Source organism: Caretta caretta, chromosome 16 (assembly GCF_965140235.1).
Source record: "Caretta caretta isolate rCarCar2 chromosome 16, rCarCar1.hap1, whole genome shotgun sequence".
Taxonomy (NCBI): domain Eukaryota; kingdom Metazoa; phylum Chordata; order Testudines; family Cheloniidae; genus Caretta; species Caretta caretta.
The window spans coordinates 24086489-24108973 of NC_134221.1; the positions used below are offsets into that span (position 1 = coordinate 24086489).

A 22485-nucleotide genomic window follows, 5' to 3' on the forward strand; every position below is an offset into this window, starting at 1 on the left:
CTAAGAAGCTGCTAAGCTGCAGATCCAATTTCCATGTGCAGCACTTACGGTTTTCTATAGTGCCCATCTGGGTAAGTGTGCCTAAAACTTGCTGGTGTGGAAATTCCACATGCCTGATTGTTGACTGACCCCAGGGTTCAGAACACTTTTAAAGGTGCAGGCAAATTCTAGGAGTCTAGCCTGACTAAAGAGACTCATAACAATTGGTTTCAGAGGAACAGCCGTGTTAGTCTGTATTCGCAAAAAGAAAAGGAGTACTTGTGGCACCTTAGAGACTAACCAATTTATTTGAGCATGAGCTTTCGTGAGCTACAGCTCACTTCATCAGATGTTTACCGTAAACATCTGATGAAGTGAGCTGTAGCTCACGAAAGCTCATGCTCAAATAAATTGGTTAGTCTCTAAGGTGCCACAAGTACTCCTTTTCTTTTTTCATAACAATTGTGCGCTTTCACTTGATTACCATGCACATTGTAGGGAGAGGGGTCACTTTGGATGAGCTATTACCAGCAGGAGAGTGAGTTTGTGTGTGTATGGGGGTGGGGGGGTGAGAGAACCTGGATTTGTGCTGGAAATGGCCCACCTTGATTATCATACACATTGTGAAGAGAGTGGTCACTTTGGATAAGCTATTACCAGCAGGAGAGTGAGTTTGTGTGTGTGGTTTTTGGAGGGGGGTGAGGGAGTGAGAGAACCTGGATTTGTGCAGGAAATGGCCCACCTTGATTATCATACACATTGTGAAGAGAGTGGTCACTTTGGATGGGCTATTACCAGCAGGAGAGTGAGTTTGTGGGGGGGGGGGGGGGGCAGCGGTGGGGGGTGAGGGAGTGAGAGAACCTGGATTTGTGCAGGGAATGGCCCACCTTGATTATCATACACATTGTGAAGAGAGTGGTCACTTTGGATGGGCTATTACCAGCAGGAGAGTGAGTTTGTGGGGGGGGAGGGTATGAGAACCTGGATTTGTGCTGGAAATGGCCCAACTTGATGATCACTTTAGATAAGCTATTACCAGCAGGACAGTGGGGCGGGAGGAGGTATTGTTTCATGGTCTCTGTGTGTATATAATGTCTTCTGCAGTTTCCACGGTATGCATCCGATGAAGTAAGCTGTAGCTCATGAAAGCTCATGCTCAAATAAATTGGTTAGTCTCTAAGGTGCCACAAGTACTCCTTTTCTTTTTGCGAATACAGACTAACACGGCTGTTACTCTGAAACCTCTAAATAGATATTTTTTTGCATTAAAATGTGTTGCAAATGTTTGCCACCCAGAGAGTCATAGAGTTAAAGGTCAGAAGACACTACAAGATCATCTAGTCTGACCTCTTCTACATCACAGGCCACTAACACCCTCCAACAACTGAAATTAAGACCCAAGTATTACAGCCCACAGGAGCCTAACTACTGTGTACCACAGGTAGAGAATAGAAGACACCGAGGAGCACCAATGCCTGAGGCCCCTGCAATGGGTTATACCCAAATAATCCTAGTAAGTGATCCACACCCATACACTTGCAGAGAGAGGTTAAAACACCCAAAGGTCACTGCCAATCTGGCCTGCAGGGGAAAATTCTTTCCCGATCTGGCGTATGGCAATCAGAGAGGCAGTGTGGTCTAATGGCTTGAACATAGGAATAGAATCTTATCTAGCTCTGCCATAGGATTCTAGTATGACCTTGGACAAGTCCGATCATCTCTCTGTGCCTCAAGGTTCTCCAGCTATAAAAGGAGAGCAATAATATTTTTTGCCTACCTCCCAGGGGAGTTGTGGTGGTGTATTAGGTGGTGTTTTTGTAAAGTGCTCTTAGGAAGTGAAGCACTGAATGAGTGCTAAGTGTTATAGCTGCAGTATAAAGCTTAATCGGAATCCATGAAAAGCTAGTTACTGATAAGTTCTGTTCTTTAAGTCAGCTCAGGTAGAAGATGTGTACTGGAGAGTCCACTGTGTGCTAGCAGTGTATCTTATGGAATATGCTCAGTTTTCTCCCGATTGCCAAGGTGACTTTCAAAGCCTGCTTTACATATATAGTCTTCCCCCTGCATGTTGTTGGCTGCATCAGTGGCACTAACTATCTTTCTTCCTAAAGCCGTAACTGAAAAGATTTCTAGCTATGCTGTTGAGTAAAAGAGCCTGTCAGGGTTAATGGCTCTGAATTCTGACTTGCCTTTTCATGTCTATTTGTAGTGTTTATTCAGTATATTACATGTTTTAAAAACAAACCTTCAGCCATTTTCCTTACAAGTGCAAACTACCCCTCCCTCCGCCCCCTCTCCAACAGTAGACCTGGGGCAGTTAAGCAACTGTCTCTTACAAGATCACCTGCATGCTGCCCTGGCACCATTCTAATTTAATAATGTAGCTGACAACCCTGTGGTAATAAGGTGGCAGGTGCACTATACTGGAAATGACTCTAATATCTTGCAAAGCGGCTCCACTCACCTTGCTCCCAAGAAACTCTGGTACACACCAGTTCTGAAACATTAGCTAAAAACACTCTCTGTGAAGTTGAGCAGGTTGTCTTGCTAATGTGAGATTTGCACATCCTGTACTTCTCGGAAAGAGCTTAGGGCTTGTCTGTTTGGAAAGTTAGCATGGAATTAGGTAGGGTGTGAATTTAAATCTATTACATAGCATACATTGCAAAAAGGCACTTATTGTGGAATGGGTGTCTACATGGGGAGTTAGTGCACAATAGTTATTCTGCTTTAAATTCACACCCTACCATATTTCACACTAACTTTCCCATGTAGGCAAGCCCTTACGTAGCAATCCTCCAAATATCGGGAGCATAGATTAATATTACAGGGGTGTGAGAGCCACACAGAGCAGCCTTCTTCTAAGATGGGTCAGCATCTCTTTTACTGATCTGGCCAGCTGAAGCTCCATTTTGACAGATCTGATTAGAGCTGGTGACTGCTACATGACTTTTGCCAGGTGGAATCTATAACCTCCTGTTGGAGCAGTCTGCTGGTTAGTTACATCTTCTCCAGTGTCTACTGTTTGCCTGGCACATCAGCAATAAAACACTGTTAGCTCCAACTTACAAGCCAGAAACAAATGTGTTAATGCTTTGTCCTTCTCTGAGTCAGCATATATAAGTATCAAAGAGTGCTTAACAAATGTCAGTGAATTAATCATCACAACACCTGTGGAAGCTAAATATTGCCCTTGTTGGAGGGGGAAAGTGGGGCACAGGGGGGGTTAAGGGTCTTCCTGAAGGCCACCCATTGTGTCTGGGGCAGAACCAGAAATAGAACCTAGAGTCCTTGACACCTTGTTCTATGCAGTAACCACTAACCCAGCACTTCTCAGTCAGTAGGATGCAATGTGGGACGTGGGTACCAAAGGAGTAAAGTTGCATGAGCAATGAAATCCTGCAGGCACTCCCTCTCCCATCTTGCTGCCGCCTTTGCCACCACCACCTTGGCTCTGTGCTTTCACTGATTCCTACCCAATCATACAACGATCTGTCTTTGCTCTCTTCTTCCTTCACACCACCCATTGCTCTGCACTAGGGCTCAGAAATGCATTTGCAAGGAACTGTAGAGCCAATTCTGCAACCACTGAAAGTATTATTCTCCTGCACCTGAACAGGCAACAAGCACCCCATTCCACTCCAGCAGACTGATACTCCACCCCCAAAGCAACAGCTCCCAATACTCTATCGACATTTTCCACAACGCTCAAGCTTCAGCACCCAAAAACAGCCTGTTGCTTCTTTCTAAGACCAAGATCCCACAATCTGACTCCAAAGGATTTTGGACACAGTGGCTTGCAAGATGACCTCAGCCTTTTTTAGGTTGCGGACCCAGACAGACTGAGAAGTACTACATGAGACTGTACTGCCGCTCTCTTCTAAAGCAAGTTTCTTTGCTTTTTAAAATATTTTTCTTAGGCTACTCTATTAGTGTTGACCTTCTTAAACCATTTTGATTAGTATATAAAGCAATCTTCTCATTGTGTGTGTGTAAAAGTGAGCTGGGTGCAGCTTTAAGGGTCAAGGCTGCATAGTTTTGTTGTTAAAGGCAATAATTGTAGACTGATTTAGGTAACATGAATTCAGGAATAATGTCTGTCTCTGCTAGCTGACAACATGCCTTTTGAGCCTGACTGTATTTCAAGAGTGAAAGCATGTTGCTAATTGACACCCTTGTCTGCTGGTTTAAGTGAAAGTTAGGCTGATTGCATAGTCTGAAGAATGTGTGGCTTCCGCTTCTCTAGTGTGCGGTAAAGCAGCTGACATATAGCAGGTCGGGGATGTATTTGAAGGTCCATTTTTTTTTTTATTGATTGCATTTACATACATTGAAGTCAACCATGTTAGTCTATACTGGCATTAGAAAAGGTTCAGAAAAGGGCAACTAAAATTATTAGAGGTTTGGAATGGGTCCCATATGAGGAGAGATTAGAGGCTAGGACTTTTCAGCTTGGAAAAGAGGAGACTAAGGGGAGATATGATAGAGGTCTATAAAATCATGAGTGGTATAGAGAAAGTGAATAAGGAAAAGTGATTTACTTGGTCCTATAATATAAGAACTAGGGGCCACCAAATGAAATGAATGGGCAGCAGGTTTAAAACAAATAAAAGGAAGTTGTTCATTCAGCGCACAGTCAACCTGTGGAACTCCTTGCCTGAGGAGGTTGTGAAGACTAGGACTATAACAGGGTTTAAAAGAGAACTGGATAAATTCATGGAGGTTAAGTCCATTAATGGCTATTAGCCAGGATGGGTAAGGAATGGTATCCCTAGCCTCTGTTTGTCAGAGGGTGGAGATGGATGGCAGGAGAGAGATCACTTGATCATTACCTGTTAGGTTCACTCCCTCTTGGGCACCTGGCATTGGCCACTGTTGGTAGACAGGATACTGGGTTGGATGGACCTTTGGTCTTGTTATACCAATAAAATAAAAACCAGCAGGATCTTATTAAAGGGAATAAGGCAAAATGCCACATTTATCGTGAATACAGAAAGAATCCTAGTAAACAGTTAGTTATAGCTATAACATTTAATTAAATTTCATATTTATTCACATATTCATTCATACACACACAGGTTCTGCAAGGTTGTTATCATAGTTACCAGCCTTAGAGTTGCTCGTGCCAAGCCACTGGCCAGGTGGCCTGGACATGAGGAGGGAGCAGGGCCTTGTCAGATGCTCATCTGATGCTCCTGGAAGTTGGTTTGCAGAATCAGACCCCAAAGTTCTCACTTTCTAGAGTCCATTTTTATAGGAATTTATTCCTATGCCAGTCTATGGAAATTGCTTCATCATGCTGTTGCTGAATCAATCAGCAGATGGCACATTCCTGACAGCTCTGTGCTGCCAGATGTTACCTTGTTCTTCAGTTCTCCCATCCTTGAGGCTGTTGGGTGGATTCCAGTCTGCCCTCTGGGGGTCCTCAGGTTGTTTCCACTTGAGGCTGCCTTTGGCCGATCGACACTGGATTCTTAGGCTCCCACCTCCCTGATCATTCATTTATTATCCACACCAAGCATCCATCACATACATGCTCTATCTCTATTTTAATCACAATTGTTAACAAAGCGAGATAAATACAACAAAAGGGCGGGGAGTCTGTGTACTGTTTCTGTTGCAAAGTATTGCTTTGAGTCTCTCTGTATGAGTAGTTACAAAGTATTGGTTTGAGAACAGACTCTGTCTTAGGATGTACTAACACAATTAACTTGCAAGTTTCATACAGAGAGGGGGAGAAACAGTAAAAACAAGAGACCAAGAGACCTCTTAATTAGTAATACCCTGGAATTTAAACTATGGGGAATTAAACTCATTTGTGATTTTAATACAGAACTTCTTTAATATGATCCAATATAACAGTCTGACCCAGTATGGCCATTCTTATGTTCTTATGTCAACTGTTCAGTAGCTGAGGGAAGGGCATCAAGCAGCCATTGCCAACCGATGCAGCCTGCAAGTTTATGATCAAAATCTTCTAACTGGAAACCGTGGTAAAAGAGAGTCAAAAAGGTCCCACTAGTAGTTATTTGCAGCCCATTTGTTAACTCTACATTGAAAACTATTGTGTTTTGTCTATAGGTGGTGTGGGAGGTCAAAATTGGGGGGATTGGGCTTCAGATGTCTCACAAGATAAACAATGGCTGTGTTTGAAACCTTGCCACCTAGTACACCATCTGGAGGTGACTTTGAGGTTCTTTAAATGAATTGTCCAAAGGGCGGTGCCATGAGCTAAGACAGTAGATTGGTGGATTAGACACACTTTTAAACAGGTAGATGTGGCATGTCTTGCACCTTAAGGAGCAGATTCTGCAAGGCAGCTTGTCACCTCCTGTCAGAAGGGGCAAGGTTGGACAGGACCAGCAGCGAGCCTGGGTTGGTCGGTCTCATGATACTAGTGATTGTGTGCATAGTTTCATTTAGCTGACTGTTGACTATCCTTTGTGAGATGAGATGAGCCACACAGGGAATGATGCTCTGCTACAGAATATCTGTCTGGCTGTGCGGGACCAGGATTTCAGTCACTTAGAAGAAATCCTGAATGCGATGATGAGAGAGATGGCCCACTGTTGTCAAAGATGGAAACTTTTAAACCAAGTACCAAAAAGACAGATTCCAGCTGTTTCCATATAAACCACACAAAGGCCAACGTTCAGCTTGACATTTTACTGAATGACATAGCTTGACCATGACCTAAAGTTGTGTATTTAGGTGTTACACTGAACCACACCTGGACATTCAAGAACACCTTACCAAGACCTCACTGAAAAAACAAAACACACAGCCTGACCAGCATACTAGCTGGTTCAATCTGGGGAGCCAATATGCAGACACTAAGAAGGTCTGGTGAAACATTTGATACAAGTCTTACTGAGGCAGTCTTCAGTGCCTTCAGGAAGAGATGTTACGTGAGCAGCATTGTTCAGGACAACTTGAGCAAATGTATGAGGGATCTGAGAGCAGGCAGATTGCAAAGATGGGGGGTCCCTTTCAGCAGTTGTTAGAACGAATTAGCAAAGCAGCATTTATGCCTCCTAAATTGGATTTAATGGGGTTATGCCTTGCATCTTTCTGGGGTTTCCCCCAACACATTAACAATACACCTTAAGATCCCCAAACATGAAGCTAGCCAGGTGGAGTAAAGGGCTGGGTGGTGGATTGGAACTGTGCAAATTATCTGGGTTCAGAAGCTAACCCCACTTGTTCGTTTGTTTTTTTTCTTGGGCCATCCAAACTGAGAATCAGTGCTCTCAGCCCAACCCTTGGGGAAAGCTGCTTGTGCAACTTAACAGGGACCCCTTTAGCCGAATAAATAGCTTCAGAGTGAATCTCCGCCAGTCCTTGCCTAGGATGGTGGCTGTCGGTGGACTTCAGATTCCTCACTTTATACCTTCACCCTAAATGGCTGTCTGCAGTAGCAGAGAATTGCACAACCCAGAGAGGCAATCTTGAATCCGGTGGTGGTGGTGAATAGTTAAAACGTTGGTGAAACAGGAGTCATGAATCCCAAGTTCTATTCTCTGCTCTGTTAATGACTCCCATGTGACCTTGGAACAAGCCACTTTCTTTTGTGCCTCAGATAACATGCAGGCCATGTTTGAGATTACTTTGTTTTTAAGGGGTACAGAGTTATTTCCTGCTGGCACAGATTCATTGTTATGCCCAGGACACAGCTTAAGGTCATTGCTCAAGCTAACCTTATCTGTAGAGCAAGCCCTGACAAGGGTCAAATCTAGAATTATCCAAAGCAGCTAGTAAAGTTGAAAGTCTTGCTATCTTGTCCAAGCCAGTGAAAGATGCTTCAGGAATTTTGAGGTGCTTGTGGGATAGTGGTTCAAGCACTCACAATGTGACATGGGCATGCTTGTTCCAGAATGTAGGGAATTCCCTCTAGGCTGATGTTTGTGTTAGAAGCTTTATTTCTTAACTTCTTTGTAGAATCTCTTGAGCAACACTTACCACAGCCACTATTTCCCTGGCAATTCAGCATCTTACTGGTCTGAGTAATACTGTGTGTTGGGGGCTGCATGGACTGCTGATACGCAAACACAGATGGTTAGTAAAGATGTTCTCTTCCCTTTTCTCATAAACTATTGATAATCCTACAATTTGCTGTGTTAATTGGATTTCCAAACTCCAAACAGCCTGTGCTGCAAAATGTGAGTGATAAAGCAAATGGGAAGCAGACCAGCAAAAGTCCTCACTGACCTTATGCAGCACCCTAAGGAAGCATACTCTGGTACACCAGGACTGAAAGATCCTGAGTCCCAGGTTTCTCAGTTGGCTTCTGGCACCATATGTCCCATCCTGTCATGCTCAGATCATAGCATGCTTGTGGCTGTAGCCCTTGGAGCCTGTAGGGAATAAATCAGAACTTCTTGTGTCTTGGTGCTTGAGGAAAGTTCAGGCTCAGAACCTGACGGATGCTGGGATCTGCTACAGTACCATTAAGTGTCTTTTCTTTGAAAAAGCCTTTGGTACAGCTACATGCTGTGTTAAATTTCCAGCTGATTGAAAGAGGATCAGGATTTTGATACTGTAACTGGTATGCAGGGGGAAAGAATTATTTCTCACCCAGCTAGGAAGTAGAAAAATACCAATGGGTTTCAGCAATCAATGTAAGAGGATGGACTCCAGTCACCAGGCTCAGACTGTTTCTCAAGGTGACCATTGGTCGTATTTGAATATGCCACTTCATGGGTTCATCTGAAGTAAAATACACAACTAATGCAGTCTCCCCTTGCACAGAAATCAATCACCATTTCACCCATAGTGCTCCTCACAGCTGCAGTTTCTGTTGGCTTAGGGTTTGTGGTGAAGCATTGCTATAACATATCTCTGCATGGTACCTCCTGAGCAAGTTACCTGTCCCGTTCTGGCTTGCCTGGAAAAGGCCGAGTGTCCTCCTGATTCCTGATCTCACCACTGGCTCCTCCCTGTAGGTTAATGTATGCATCGGTAAATGCCTGACCTGCTGTTTGACTAAGGTAATGGTTTCTGCTGCTTTGTGGACAGGGGCTTAACCCACACAATGTTTCATGCTGGGGGTTTCCTTCCTGAAAATTCTTCTGGGCGTTTGAACTGCAGAAAGCCAAGCCTATGGCTGTGTGTTGGCAGCTGTTTCACTCTTTCTGCTGCCAGAATGGCAAGAGCCCAGCCTGCCACCTCTTTGTTTCTATAGTATTTCCTTCCTCTCTTCCTAATTCAGTTGCCAAATACAGCATTGAGAAAAACCTGTTATAAAGGTTGTTGCTCCCAAGTATATATTCTGCTCTTAGCAGTGGGTAAGGGTGATGCTTCCTTTTGGTGACTATAGCTGCTAGAATTATTTGTATTTGAGTGGGGGGGGGGAGATATGTCTGTAGCACTTACCTCCCTTAATAAACATCCTTAGCTATACATTTAAAAACAGAATTAATTGCAGATGTCCCAGTCTGTATCCCCTTTGCTTTCCCTTGTCTTGGAATAATGAAGGAACGTGCTAGGAAGTGCCTAGCTGTGGGATTTCCAGCCTCTTCATTGCTTCTAGTAGTCTCACTTGTTAACTGTTGAGTTCAGTGCTATGGAAAGTGAGAAGATGCTGTCCTGGAGGAGCTTGCAGTCTAGCAATAATGTTTTGCTCACTGTGTGGCCTGCAAGAACATGCTTTACTGGAAGAGATGGTAGCATTTTCCTGTTTCTCCCAGAATTCCAGTAAGATGCACACTGCTTTTCAGGGACTCAGATCAAACCCTCTTTGATTTTGTTCTATACTGTCTGCTGTGGCTCTTAATATTATGATATTTCCTCATATTTGCTGTGTAAATGTATTAGGAAGGCAGAGCCCCTCTCCCAAAGCTCAATCTAATGATGGACATGAGAATACACCAGAGCTACAACAGAGTGAGTGTGTGTGTGTGTGTGTGTGTGTGTGTGTGTGTGTTGGGGTGGGGAAGGGAATCCAGTGAGATAGGTGGGCAAGGGTGATAGAACTAGACGTGACTAAATTGTGTGCAGAGCTGCTAAGTGTATACAACTCCCACCCCATCAAAATCCCTTCCAGTTCCCGCTTCCTTCCAAAATCAAACTTCACTCCCTCACTATCCAACCCCCATCCCCAACTGTCTCTCTGTTTCCCATTCTGAGCCTAAGCTGCATGCTATGCAACACTCCTCCATCTACTTTGTCCTCACTCCACTTGGCAACCCTTGGCTTCTCTGACTAGGGACCCAAAAAGGGAGCCAGCCAGTCAGGCAGCGGCACAGGATACAGCAAACAGAGCTGTAAACAGGGGAGTTTGAGGGGGAGTTTGTCTTGTGGTGCTTGTTGGGGGGTTGTTTTTGCTGTGGGTGGTGGTGGTGTTTTGGTGTGGTTTGTGTTTCCCAGATTAACAGGGTTTAGGTGGGAAGGCTATGACAGATACAGAGGCAGCAGTGGGAGTGACCCATGTAGTGGAAGACACAATGAGGATGACTGGATGTAGAAGCTGCAGTATGTACATGATCCTGGAGGGGATACCTGGTAAGCGTTTTGTCTGCATGAAATGCTGTCTGATAGAGCTGATGGAGGAAAAGATCGGAAGTTTGGAGATGCAGGTGGAAAATCTGGTTGAGTTTAGAAAAGGGTTCGAGCAGATTATGGAGCAAAGACATGAGGTATCTGAAGGGAAAAGCTCAGATTTGCAGATGGTAGCAGGACTGAGGAATTCTGAGGGGAGACTGGGTGAGGAAAGTGGTCAGTGGAAGCATGTGACTAAAAGAACCAGGCAGAGGAAAAGATGGGCTAGTGAAGGAGAAATAGAGCTCAAGAACAGGTTTGCAGAGTTGGAAAATGAAGAAGGGGCTCAGCAGGTGGTCACTGAAGGTGGAAGGGCAAGGAAGAAGAGAAGAACGGCTAGTCCTTTACGAAAAGGGGAAGAGTCAATGGAGACTAAACCAAATGTGAGCCCCAGGAGGATACAGGATGGGTTGAAGAGGATTACAAGGGAGAATAGGAATGGAAAGAACTTGCAGCCAGAGGGAACAGGGGATAGACTGGAGAATAGCACTGTCACCAGGAAAAGGCAGGTCTATGTGATTGGGGACTCTTTACTGAGAAGAATAGACAGGCCTGTAACCAGAGCTGATCCAGAGAATAGAAGGGTATGCTGTCTTCCAGGTGCTAAGATACGGGATGTAGACCTGAGGTTGAAAAGGATCCTAAAGGGAGCAGGAAAGAATCCCCTAATTAACCTTCATGTGGGAACAAATGATACGGCTAGATTCTCGCTGGAAAGTATTAAGGGAGATTATGCTAGGCCGGGGAAGACGCTTAAGGAAATTGAGGCTCAGGTGATCTTTTGTGGAATTCTGCCTGTTCCTACAGAAGGGCAACAAAGGTGTGACAAGATTATGACTATCAACAGATGGCTTAGGCAGTGGTGCTATAAGGATGGCTTTGGGATGTATGGCCACTGGGAGGCATTCATGGACATAGGACAGTTCTCTCGGGATGGACTTCATCTGAGTAGGGAAGGAAATAGACTTCTAGGATGGAGGCTGGCACAACTGATTAAGAGAGCTTTAAACTAGGAATTTGGGGGAGATGGTTGGGAGATGTCCAGGTAATCTCCACACCAGATTTTAGCATTGAGAGGGAAGAAAATGAAGTAAGAAAGGATACAGCCGTGGGTAGGAGAACGTATATAAGGAGCAAGGGCAGTGTGGATACCAGTCTAATAGGTTATACTGGCTGTAGAATTACCGTGCCTATTAGGGTACAGAATGTGAGGGAGGCCAAACAGCAAAAATTAAGATGTTTGTACACCAGTGCGAGGAGCCTAGGTAACAAAATGGAGGAACTAGAGCTACTGGTGCAGGAAGTGAAACCAGATATTCTAGGGATAACAGAAACAGGGTGGAATAGTCGTCATGACTGGACTACAGGTATTGAAGGGTATGTGCTGTTTAGGAAAGACCGAAATAAAGGTAAAGGTGGGGGAGTAGCATTGTATATCAATGATGAGGTAGAATGTAAAGAAATAAGAAGCGATGGAATGGATAAGACAGTCTGTCTGGGCAAAAATTACATTGGGGAAGAAAACTATTCGAGCCTCCCCTGGGATAGAGCTTGGGGTGTACTGTAGACCTCCGGGATCTGATATGGATAGAGACCTTTTTAATGTTTTTAATGAAGTAAATACTAATGGAAACTGCGTGATCATGGGAGACTTTAACATCCCAGATATAGACTGGAGGATGAGTGCTAGTAGTAATAATAGGGCTCAGATTTTTCTCGATGCGATAGCTGATTGATTCCTTCATCAAGTAGTTGCTGAACCGACTAGAGGGGATGCCATTTTAGATTTGGTTTTGGTGAGTAGTGCAGACCTCATAGAAGAAATGGTTGTAGGGGATAATCTTGGTTCAAGTGATCATGAGCTAATTCAGTTCAAACTGAACGGAAGGATAAACAAAAAGAAATCTGCGACTAGGGTTTTTGATTTCAAAAGGGCTGACTTTCAAAAATTAAGGAAATTAGTTAGGGAAGTGGATTGGACTGAAGAATTTATGGATCTAAAGGCAGAGGAGGCCTGGGATTACTTTAAATCAAAGCTGCAGAAGCTGTCGGAAGCCTGCATCCCAAGAAAGGGGAAAAAATTCATAGGCAGGAGTCGTAGACCAAGCTGGATGAGCAAGCATCTCGGAGAGGTGATTAAGAAAAAGCAGACAGCATACAGGGAGTGGAAGAAGGGAGGGATCAGCAAGGAAAGCTACCTTATTGAGGTCAGAACATGTAGGGATAAAGTGAGACAGGCTAAAAGTCAAGTAGAGTTGGACCTTGCAAAGGGAATTCAAACCAATAGTAAAAGGTTCTATAGCCATATAAATAAGAAGAAAACAAAGAAAGAAGAGGGACCACTAAACACTGAGGATGGAGTGGAGGTTAAGGATAATCTAGGCATGGCCCAATATCTAAACAAATACTTTGCCTCAGTCTTTAATGAGGATCTTAGGGATAATGGTAGCATGATGGATGGGAATGAGGCTATGGAGGTAGATATTACCATATCCGAAGTAGAAGCAAAACTCAAACAGCTTAATGAAACTAAATCAGGGGGCCCGGATAATCTTCATCCAACAATTGGCACACACAATTGCAAGCCCATTAGCAAGAATTTTTAATGAATCTGTAAACTCAGGGGTTGTACCATATAACTGGAGAATTGTTAACATAGTTCCTATTTTTAAGAAAGGAAAAAAGGTGATCCGGGTCAAACTAACAGGGCTGTAGTTACATCTGTAGTATGCAAGGTCTTGGAAAAGAATTTGAAGGAGAAAGTAGTTAAGGACATTGAGGTCAGTGGTAAATGGGACAAAATACAACATGGTTTTAAAAAAGGTAGATCGTGCCAAACTCCTTCTTTGAGACAGTAACAGATTTTTTAGACAAAGGAAACGCAGTGGATCTAAATTACCTAGATTTCAGTAAGGCATTTGATACAGTGCCACATGGGGAATTATTAGTTAAATTGGAAAAGATGGGGGAATCAATATGAAAATTGAAAGGTGGATAAGGAATTGGTTAACAGGGAGACTACAGCGGATCCCACTGAAAGGTGACCTGTCAGGCTGGAGGGAGGTTACCAGTGGAGTTCCTCAGGGATCAGTTTTGGGACCAGTCTTATTTAAACTTTTTATTTCTGAGCTCGGTACAAAAAGCGGGAGTGTGCTAATAAAGTTTGAGGATGACACGAAGCTGGGAGGTATTGCCAATTCAGAGAAGGCCCGGGATATCATAGAGGAGGATCTAGATGACCTTGTAAACTGGAGTAATCAGATGAAATTTAATAGTGAGAAGTGTAAGGTCATGCATGTAGGGATTAATAACAGGAATTTTAGTTATAAGCTGGGGAAGCATCAATTAGAAGTAGCGGAGGAGGAGAGAGACCGAGATATGGCCGTGAAAAAAGCTAATGCGGCCTTGGGATGCATCAGGTGAGGTATTTCCAGTAGAGATAAGGAGGAGTTAGTACCGTTCTACAAGGCACTGGTGAGATCTCATCTGGAATACTGTGTGCAGTTCTCGTCCCCCATGTTTAAGGAGGATGAATTCAAACTGGAACAGGTACAGAGAAGGGCTACTAGGATGATCCGAGGAATGGAAAACGTGTCTTATGAAAGGGGACTTAAGGAGTTTGGCTTGTTTAGCCTAACCAAAAGAAGGTTGAGGGGAGATATGATTGCTCTCTCTAAATATATCAGAGGGATAAATACCAGAGAGGGAGAGGAATTACGTAAGCTCAGTACCAATGTGGACACAAGAACAAATGGTTATAAATTGGCCATCAGGAAGTTTAGACTTGAAATTAGACGAAGGTGTCTAACCATCAGAGGAGTGAAGTTCTGGAACAGCCTTCCAAGGGAAGCAGTGGGGGCAAAAGACTTATCTGGCTTCAGTATTAAACTCGATGATAAGTTTATGGAGGAGATGGTATGATGGGATAACATGATTTTGGCAATTAATTGATCTTTTAACTATTCATGATAAATAGGACCAATGTTAGATGGGGTGGGATCTGAGTTACTACAGAGAATTCTTTCCTGGGTATCTGGCTGGTGAGTCTTGCCCATATGCTCAGGGTTTAGCTGATCTCCATATTTGGGGTCAGGAAGGAATTTTCCTCTAGGGCAGATTCCAGGGCCTCTTCCAGGTTTTTCGCCTTCCTCTGTAGCATGGGGCACGGGTCACTTGCTGGAGGATTCTCTGCACCTTGAAGTCTTTAAACCACGATTTGAGGACTTCAATAGCTCAGACATAGGTGAGAGGTTTATTGCAGGAGTGGGTGGGTGAGATTCTGTGGCCTGCGTTGTGCAGGCGGTCGGACTAGATGATCATAATGGTCCCTTCTGACCTTAGTATCTATGAATCTTGCAAACACTCCACCCCTCACCTTCATACAGGTCCGTCTCCTCCCTAAGTTGCTCCTGATGTGGGCCCATCAAAGGCTGTGCTCCTGTCTTCCCCTTCCAGATCATCCTCCGTAAGCCGGCTGGCCGTGTGTCTCAGGAGGAGGGCCCTTTGCTTGTGTGGTGCAGAAGGGTCAGGCTGTAGTACTTCTACTGTCTGAACCTTCCTCCCCCCGTGAAATTATGGAATCGGGGTCTTGCCAGCCTCTGATCTGGGGTGCTGCCCCCCGCCCCACTGAAGCAGCGCTGTTGATGTTTCTGGTGCAGTTTCTAGCTCACAGTGGCTTGTTGGTGAGGAGGTTGTGCCCCTTGGCGAGTTACTGCACAGTCCTGGTATCTGGGTATGGGAGGTAAGAGGTGGTCCTGGCTGAGTGACTGTATGATTGTGAACAGACAAGCACAAGGACATAAACCTTCACACACTCCCCCTGCCCCCCCCCCCCCCCCAAAAAAGTGTTACACATCATTCTGGAAAGCTTCTCTGTTAAATTCAAGTGTAGCATTTGCTCCTCGCATTGCTGCTGTAGGCCTGCTGAGAATCTCCCTGGATTTTGTAGGTCTTTTATTCAGTCTGAGACATGTCCCTCTGTGACAGCTTCCATGTGGGGTTACCCAAAAGGAATATTCCTTAACTCGTTTTCAACCAGTGCAGCTCTGGCCTCTGTCAGCAATGTGGTTGGAACCACTGATGGAAAATGAATTATTGAACACACAAGATGAAGTGATATACCTCGTAAAGCAGGTCATAGCAAGAACTGGGGAAAACTTCCACATGGGGCTGAAAGTTCACTGCAGCTTTATCCATCATCTGTCTCAGTGCAGTACACGGACCAACAGACTACACCAATAGTGTGTGCCATGCCCCAGGAGCAATTGTGGGATTTCACTCATTCCTATTTAACGTTAGAGAGATTTAAAATCTGAATTTTTAAAGGCATTTGTTTACCATTAAAATTGGAGGGCTTAGTAGCAAACTCTAGATAATGACTGAATGTCTTTTCACTGTTCTCTTAGTCAATCCCTTCAGCATATTTTGCCTATCCTTCAGTGGCTGGGATACTCCTTTCTTTGCACTATCCATCCCATATGGCAAATCTGTCTGTCACTTCTGCATCCTGCACTGTGATTTGGATGGCTTGCATTTCAGGGTTAGGTGCCTGGAGAGAGGTGAGGAGGAGAAGAGGGAGATGGCTATGGGGAAGGAAAGTAACAGGTTGTTGATTCCCATTATGCCTTCCCTTTGCTAAGGGCCATTATCCTGTTATAGGACCTGAAATAGCACAGCACCTTTCCATAATGTATCCAGTTTTCTTTCGTATTGTGTATCTCTCTTTTAGCTGGGTCACATAGTCCCTATCTGCTTGAGTGGGTAGGGGAGAAGGAGGAACTACCAAACAGCCTGTCCACAGAATATTAAGATTGATTAAACATCAGAATATCTAATCCTTTCTCAGCAAATAAGGCAAATCTGTACGTTCTGAGATTTCGTAATATTCAAAAGAGATTACCATAATAGTTGTGTGTAATTAAATAGTACTTATCCTCCTCTTTCCCGTCTTGCAAAAACCAAACAAAAAGTTCCTGATGAAACTGATGAGGGCAGTTCCTGAGGAAGGCAGCATGAATGATGTGCAGATCACAAGGCAACAAATGGGTGAAAGGGTGGTGATGGCAAAGAGCTGCCCTTCCCTGCAGAACAGTGTTTGGCGGTGCTGTGGTGATGTACTGTCACAAATGAAATTTTATTATGCTGTTAGGGTGTTATCAAAAGTGCTGGTGTCTGTTTCCATGGAGACCCTCCTTGTTCCCAGGGGAACCCAGGAATGGCATGGTACCTGGCTATGCCAGCTGTGATTAGGCTTGCCTGCTGCTTGAAATGTAAATGTGCAGCTACACAGGAGTTTCTGTAAGTAATAGTGGCCCAACATGTACATGCTGCAAGGACAGAAGTATTGTAATAGGCCATTAATCAGAGGGAATCCAAAGCACGGAAGTAACCAGGAAACTTTGGATTTTATAGGAGTTCTTCGACTTGCACAGAGATGCAACATGTACAGAAAAGTGAGGGGTGACCCACACATTCAGGGTGTTACAAGTAAAGAATGTAGTATGTGAATGCCTGATTTTTCCCTTGTTTAAAGCTACATTTTCCGCTCACTTTGTGGTGGATGTGAAATGGCCAAAATAATGTGAAGACTACTTGGGGGAGGGGAGGAGGAGGGGGGCTTCTTCTAGGATCTCCCCACTTTAGCCTCTTGCTTAAACTAACCTGTCATCCTGGTCTGGTAGGGCAGAATTGCGGCTGGGTCAGCTGGAACTGGGGGCGGTCACTGCAATAGGTGTGAGGAATGTTCTCAACCCTGGGGAGGATGGGGCTGGGGATAAAGCAGCATGAGGATTGCAGCAAGGGGCTTGCTTTGATGCTCCACAGCTATTCTTTGACATCCTGGGGAGTCTGTGGCCAGAGAGAATGCTTTAAAGTTTGGAAGGATTATGATGCTTCAGAAAACAAGTGTTAAGATTCATTAAGACTTCCTGAAGCAAACTTGTCCTGTTTATTGCATGAGGTGTCCCGAAGCTCATGACGTTTCTCACAGTAGGCCCTGTGACCATATGGAATCCCATTCAGACCTGACTCCATCCACTTGGTTCAGACCCTAGGAGCAGCTAGCTGGAGTCTGGCAGGACCTGCTTTCTGGCCAATTCCTGTGTAACTTCTCAGGCATCAGCAGCATCACGATAGCAACAGCTGTTGAAATGGTTTTCCAGGCTGGTAGGGATAACGCCAATAACTGATTCACTTTGCATAAAATGAGTCAGCCAGTTTCCCTCATGCTGTGTGGGAAATAGAGCTGGCGGATAAGCACAGCAATATTAATTTCCTAACCCACTTGGAGTTTTGTTAAAGAGATTAGACAACAATGTTGCTCCTTTCTGCTGTGGAAATACCACTCTGCTGCCTTATTCCTTTTTATTCCTCTAAAGAGCCTGGCATGATCAGCAAGAGGCTGCATTCCTGTAGCCATCCCTTCCCCTGGTGCCTTTGGGCACAGCTCTGCTCCTGTGAGGGGAGGGGGACTTCCTGTAAAAAGTAGTCTTCGGCCAAGTAGTGGCAAGGGAGAAGTGAGGGGGTTTCCTTCTCATGTTGCAGTAGCCCATCTCAGGGGCATTGCTGGACTCTGTTAAAGATCTTTGGTCCTGGGAGGTTGCAATTGTCCTTCTTTTTGAAGTTGTTATTGGGGGTGGGGCTTCAGAATGTCTCTGTTTATAGAAGATATGATCGGCTATTCAGTATGTAGAGTAAGTAGGTGAGCCAATTTACTGATCTGGGATAGGGCTCTCCTGAAGAAAATTCTTGACCTGATTCAAAAACAACTAAATGTAATGCCTTCTTGAAATGTGGGCTGTATGCCTGTCTTGAAATTCCACCCTAGGTTTGTGTTGAATGTGTTGACTTCAAGGAGCTAGGATATTTTTGTCTTCTCCATGGAGTTCATGCCAAGCTGCTTGTGATACCCTCACAAAAGGCTCTTTGTTAGGGTGAAAGTAAGGTTGGGAGCATGTCTAGGGAATTTAAAGATTAAAATCCTTATGTAGCTACAAACAAATATATTCAAAAACATGGAAATTCACAGTAAAGGTAGCAAAACCACCTTAACTCTGCCTCCACAGAATGTCCCATGGAATGTAAGTTCTGCCATTTTGTTTCTTGCATAGGTGTCTCCAGTAGTAAGTGTGATGCTTTGTCTCCCCACTCACCTTTGCTCTGTTCATATAAGTGCTGTAGTGTTACAGTGTGAGCTGATGAGGGTTGGGCACGGGCATATGCCAGCTGACTCCAGTGACTCTTGGATAACTGGTTTGCGTATGGAATCGTAGGGCCTAAGACTGAGAGGTATTCAACTGCCTCAGTCACCTTGCAGGATTGAGCCCTTGATGAAGAATGGAGAGAGCCATTTGTCTAATCCAAGATTTGAATTGGATTATGCTTGATTTGCCCTAACTGCTTATTTTTGGAGACATTGTCATGGCATCCCAAAATATTGTTGTCACATTAAATCTCAGTGAAATGCGATTTGTGGCCCCCTCATTCTATCTGACATTCCATGTCCTTTTGTGTACACTAAGCATTGTGCTCCCAGCCAGTTAGTGTATGTCTGCAACTAGAAGGGTGAATCTCCTTTAGTGCTATGGGGAAGTGGGAATAGAGGCTCCGGGAAGGTGAACTGGCTTTGATAGCCTGTTATAGCATTTTATAGCAGAAGTTCCCCGGAGGAAATATAGGGCAATTTCTGTGTAACCTCTTAAATCCCTTTTGTGTATTAAAAAATGCAGTCTGATATCCACAGGAGCTTTGAATTAAATCAGTATTCTCTCTGCCTTGGAATAGAACAGGCTTTAGGAAAATGGGCCTGCCTTTTGTAATTTAGGGAGGGGTCTATAAACAATTGTTTCATACCAAAGTTGCCCTTACACAGCACAAGCTCCAAGGAGATTTGGTTTATGGGGCAATCACTGGGGACCATTTAATTTTATTCCACGGACCATTAACTTCCCATTTCTGCCAACAGTAATAGAGGGTGCGTAACATAGTGTCTAAGAGTAACCAAACAATGATGTGTTTTGCCCAAAAAAAGAGGAGATTTTGGTACAACTGAAGTCTCCGCAGTATGTTCCTGACTGTGGATGATATTTAGTATCTCATTTAGTATTTGGTGCATATAACTGCTTTTGTTGCAGTTTCCAGTTGCCTGCTTGTGAGCATAGGAGCTGCAAGAACTCTGCCGTTTCCTTTGGGAGTTGTTTTCAGGGTTACAGTAAATATGTAGAGAGTGTCTTGTGTTTTGCTGATGTCAAGAGACCTGACACCTTGTGGTAAAAAGGCACAGTCACGGAGCTTGGAAAACATGAATTCCTTTCCACTCCAAATCATGCATCTATACACATGCACATGTGTGTCTGCATCTGCACAGCCCACCAGCCTACTTCATGTAAACACATTCTGTGAATTCACACATGGCATTAGCTCCCTCCAGCTGTTGCTGTACTTGCATATTGTGGCAGCCATCCCCTAATTCCAGGCATAGCAGGATGAGGCAAGTACATCATCATAATATGTTGTATGTATTATAAATGCACAGTCTATAGTGATGTTCTAGTAGATAAAAGCCTTTGCTGTTGCACAGGTGTAATTCATAAAGTTGAGTTTAAAAACAACAAAAAAACCAAAAATGACCGAGAACTTAAAATTGGGTGGTAACAGACTGAATCCTAGTGAAGACTGAATCTGGTGATATTCTGAGCAAAAAAAGCTCTCAGCTGTATTGGTAGCTGTTTTCCATCACTTCATGGTGACCCAATAAACATTCTAGGCTTCAGAGTGATTTTGGGGGTTATTATGTATACTGGTGGTTTGATTTGTGTGTGGGATGTGTTGTGCTGGGAGAGTTGTGTGTGTTTGTGCAGGTGAAAATGAGTTTATACTGCAGTGCAGGGCAGTGTGTTTGTAGTGGTGGTGTGTGGGTGATTTTGAAGAAAGGTAGCAGCTCTTTGCTACTAGTCTTTGCTCTCAGAGGCAAAAATACCTTCTTAGCCCCCAAAAGGCTATGTCCCAAGTACTGGTGAATGCTAGCTGATGCCAGCGTATCCTCCTCCTGCCTCTGATTCTAGTGTTGCCTTGTAGATTATATGACATTGCATGGGGTGGGTGGTAATGATGCCAGGCAGTTAAAGGCACCAGATCTCTGCATTACTCTGCCCTTCTCTCCCATTCTCAATCGGTGACAAACTGACCGTTAGCAAATATTCATGTTGTTGTCCAAGTTTGTCTGGGAATTGTTAGTGTTAATGAAATGCCCAGTCTTGTCTATGCAGGGGCCAAATAATTCTGCCTGAGCATAAGGGGTGTGGGAATACATGTCTGTCTGACTCACTCAGCAGAAGCTGCTTCATGAGTTGACCCAGTTTAGTGTGGTGTCTCTAGCAAAGTGCCCCTGCCCTAACTCTGCAGTGCCAGTAGGAAGTATGAACCCAAGTACTGGCCTGCAGCCTGAACCCAGGACCTCTTCTGCCTGTGGTGTATTTGGTCTACCCACAGAGGCAGAACATGAACTTGCAGGTGTAGACTGGTCATAGAAAATCACAAGCCTTTTTTTAAGAATACAAATGTTAACTTTAAAACAAACAAAAAAAAACAACACCCCACCCAAACAAAAATCTCTGACCGAGTTTACATCTCATATTCTGGGCTGATTGATGTATTCTGCAATTCTTCTGCATTTGTCTGTTGCAGAGATTTGCCTCAGTATGGGCAGAAGCAGTGGCAGTCCTATTTTGGGCGAACCTTTGATGTTTACACTAAACTCTGGAAATTTCAACAGCAGCATAGGTAAGAAAATGCTCCTGAGAACCATCTTCAAATAATTCTGCAGTGTTCTTTTTGTATTATGGTAGTGCCCAGAGGCCTGGACTGAGTTTCATCCTGTGCTGGGACAGCACAATAGGGACAGTCCCTGCCCTGAAGAGTTTAAATTTAAAATTTAAACCAAAAAATGTTGCATATAATCTTTTCTTATTGTAACCTTTTTTTAAAAAACAAAACCAAAAACTCCCAGGCTGCTTACATGCACGCTGCCTTAACCTGCTGAGGGTCTCTGCAGTGCACCTGTGTGCCCATGTAGAATGGGTGCAATTTCTTGCTGCTACTTAAGCTGATCTTTTACACCTAACTGTACCCGGCTCTCTTGAGTGTTCTCAGGAAGCTGTGACCCTCTTTCACGTTATTTGTGAAACACGATCCCGCCAGCTGTCACACATTTTTGGGGCTGTGAAATCCCTTGTTTTGCAATGTGCCCCTTCTAATGTGTGCACAACTCTGCCAGAGCTGGCTTGTAAATGCCATGTTAGATTATAAAACTTTCTCTATGGGCTGTTACGAATACCCACGTAAATAAGGCAAGCAGGATTTGGTCTTAGAATGGTGTCTTGACTTGGATTTGGATGGGTTGCTGTTCTGGGAAAATCATGGGATATATTAATACTCTTCTTTTTCTCTTGCTTGAAATAGACAAGTACTGGACAATCGATATGGATTGAAGAGGTGGCAGATTGGGGAAATTGCCTCCAAGATTGGGCAGCTCTACTACCATTATTAGTAAGTGAATCTATTTGTGTCTGCTGGAGACAAGTGGTATTGCTCATGGCCCCATGCAGCATACATGGTGATAGTTCCAGAACAATTTCCTTCCTGAGCCAGTGGCGAAGGATGGGGTTGGGAGGAATCGTGTATCTCAGGTGACTGAGCCTTGGTCTGCACTGCAGAGTTGTGTTGATATAAGGCAGCTTACGTCAACCTAATTAGTCAGGGTACACACTACAGCCTTCCTCCCTCTGATGTAAGTGCCCTCTTACACCAACATAATAACTCTGCCTCCCCGAGAGGTGGAGGGTGTATGTCGTGTAGTTAGGGTGTCGCAGTGTCCATGTGGACACTGCATTACTTACATCTGCTGTTGGCTCTCATTCTTGTCAATTTTGCAGCTCCATACTGGAACCATGAAATTGACAAGAAAGTCCAGTT

The 22485-nt window shown here is 44.2% G+C and overlaps 1 protein-coding gene across 4 annotated transcripts in view; it reads left to right on the plus strand.

Moving 5' to 3' along the window:
- SCAI (suppressor of cancer cell invasion) overlaps positions 1-22485 on the plus strand; it is a 111039-nt gene that overhangs the window by 52534 nt on the left and 36020 nt on the right. For all 4 annotated transcript variants that reach the window (XM_075120411.1, XM_075120412.1, XM_075120413.1 and 1 more), the window contains 2 exons: positions 21199-21294; positions 21973-22059. In XM_075120411.1, coding sequence (XP_074976512.1) covers positions 21199-21294; positions 21973-22059 — 183 coding nt within the window. The remainder of the gene's footprint in view (positions 1-21198; positions 21295-21972; positions 22060-22485) is intronic.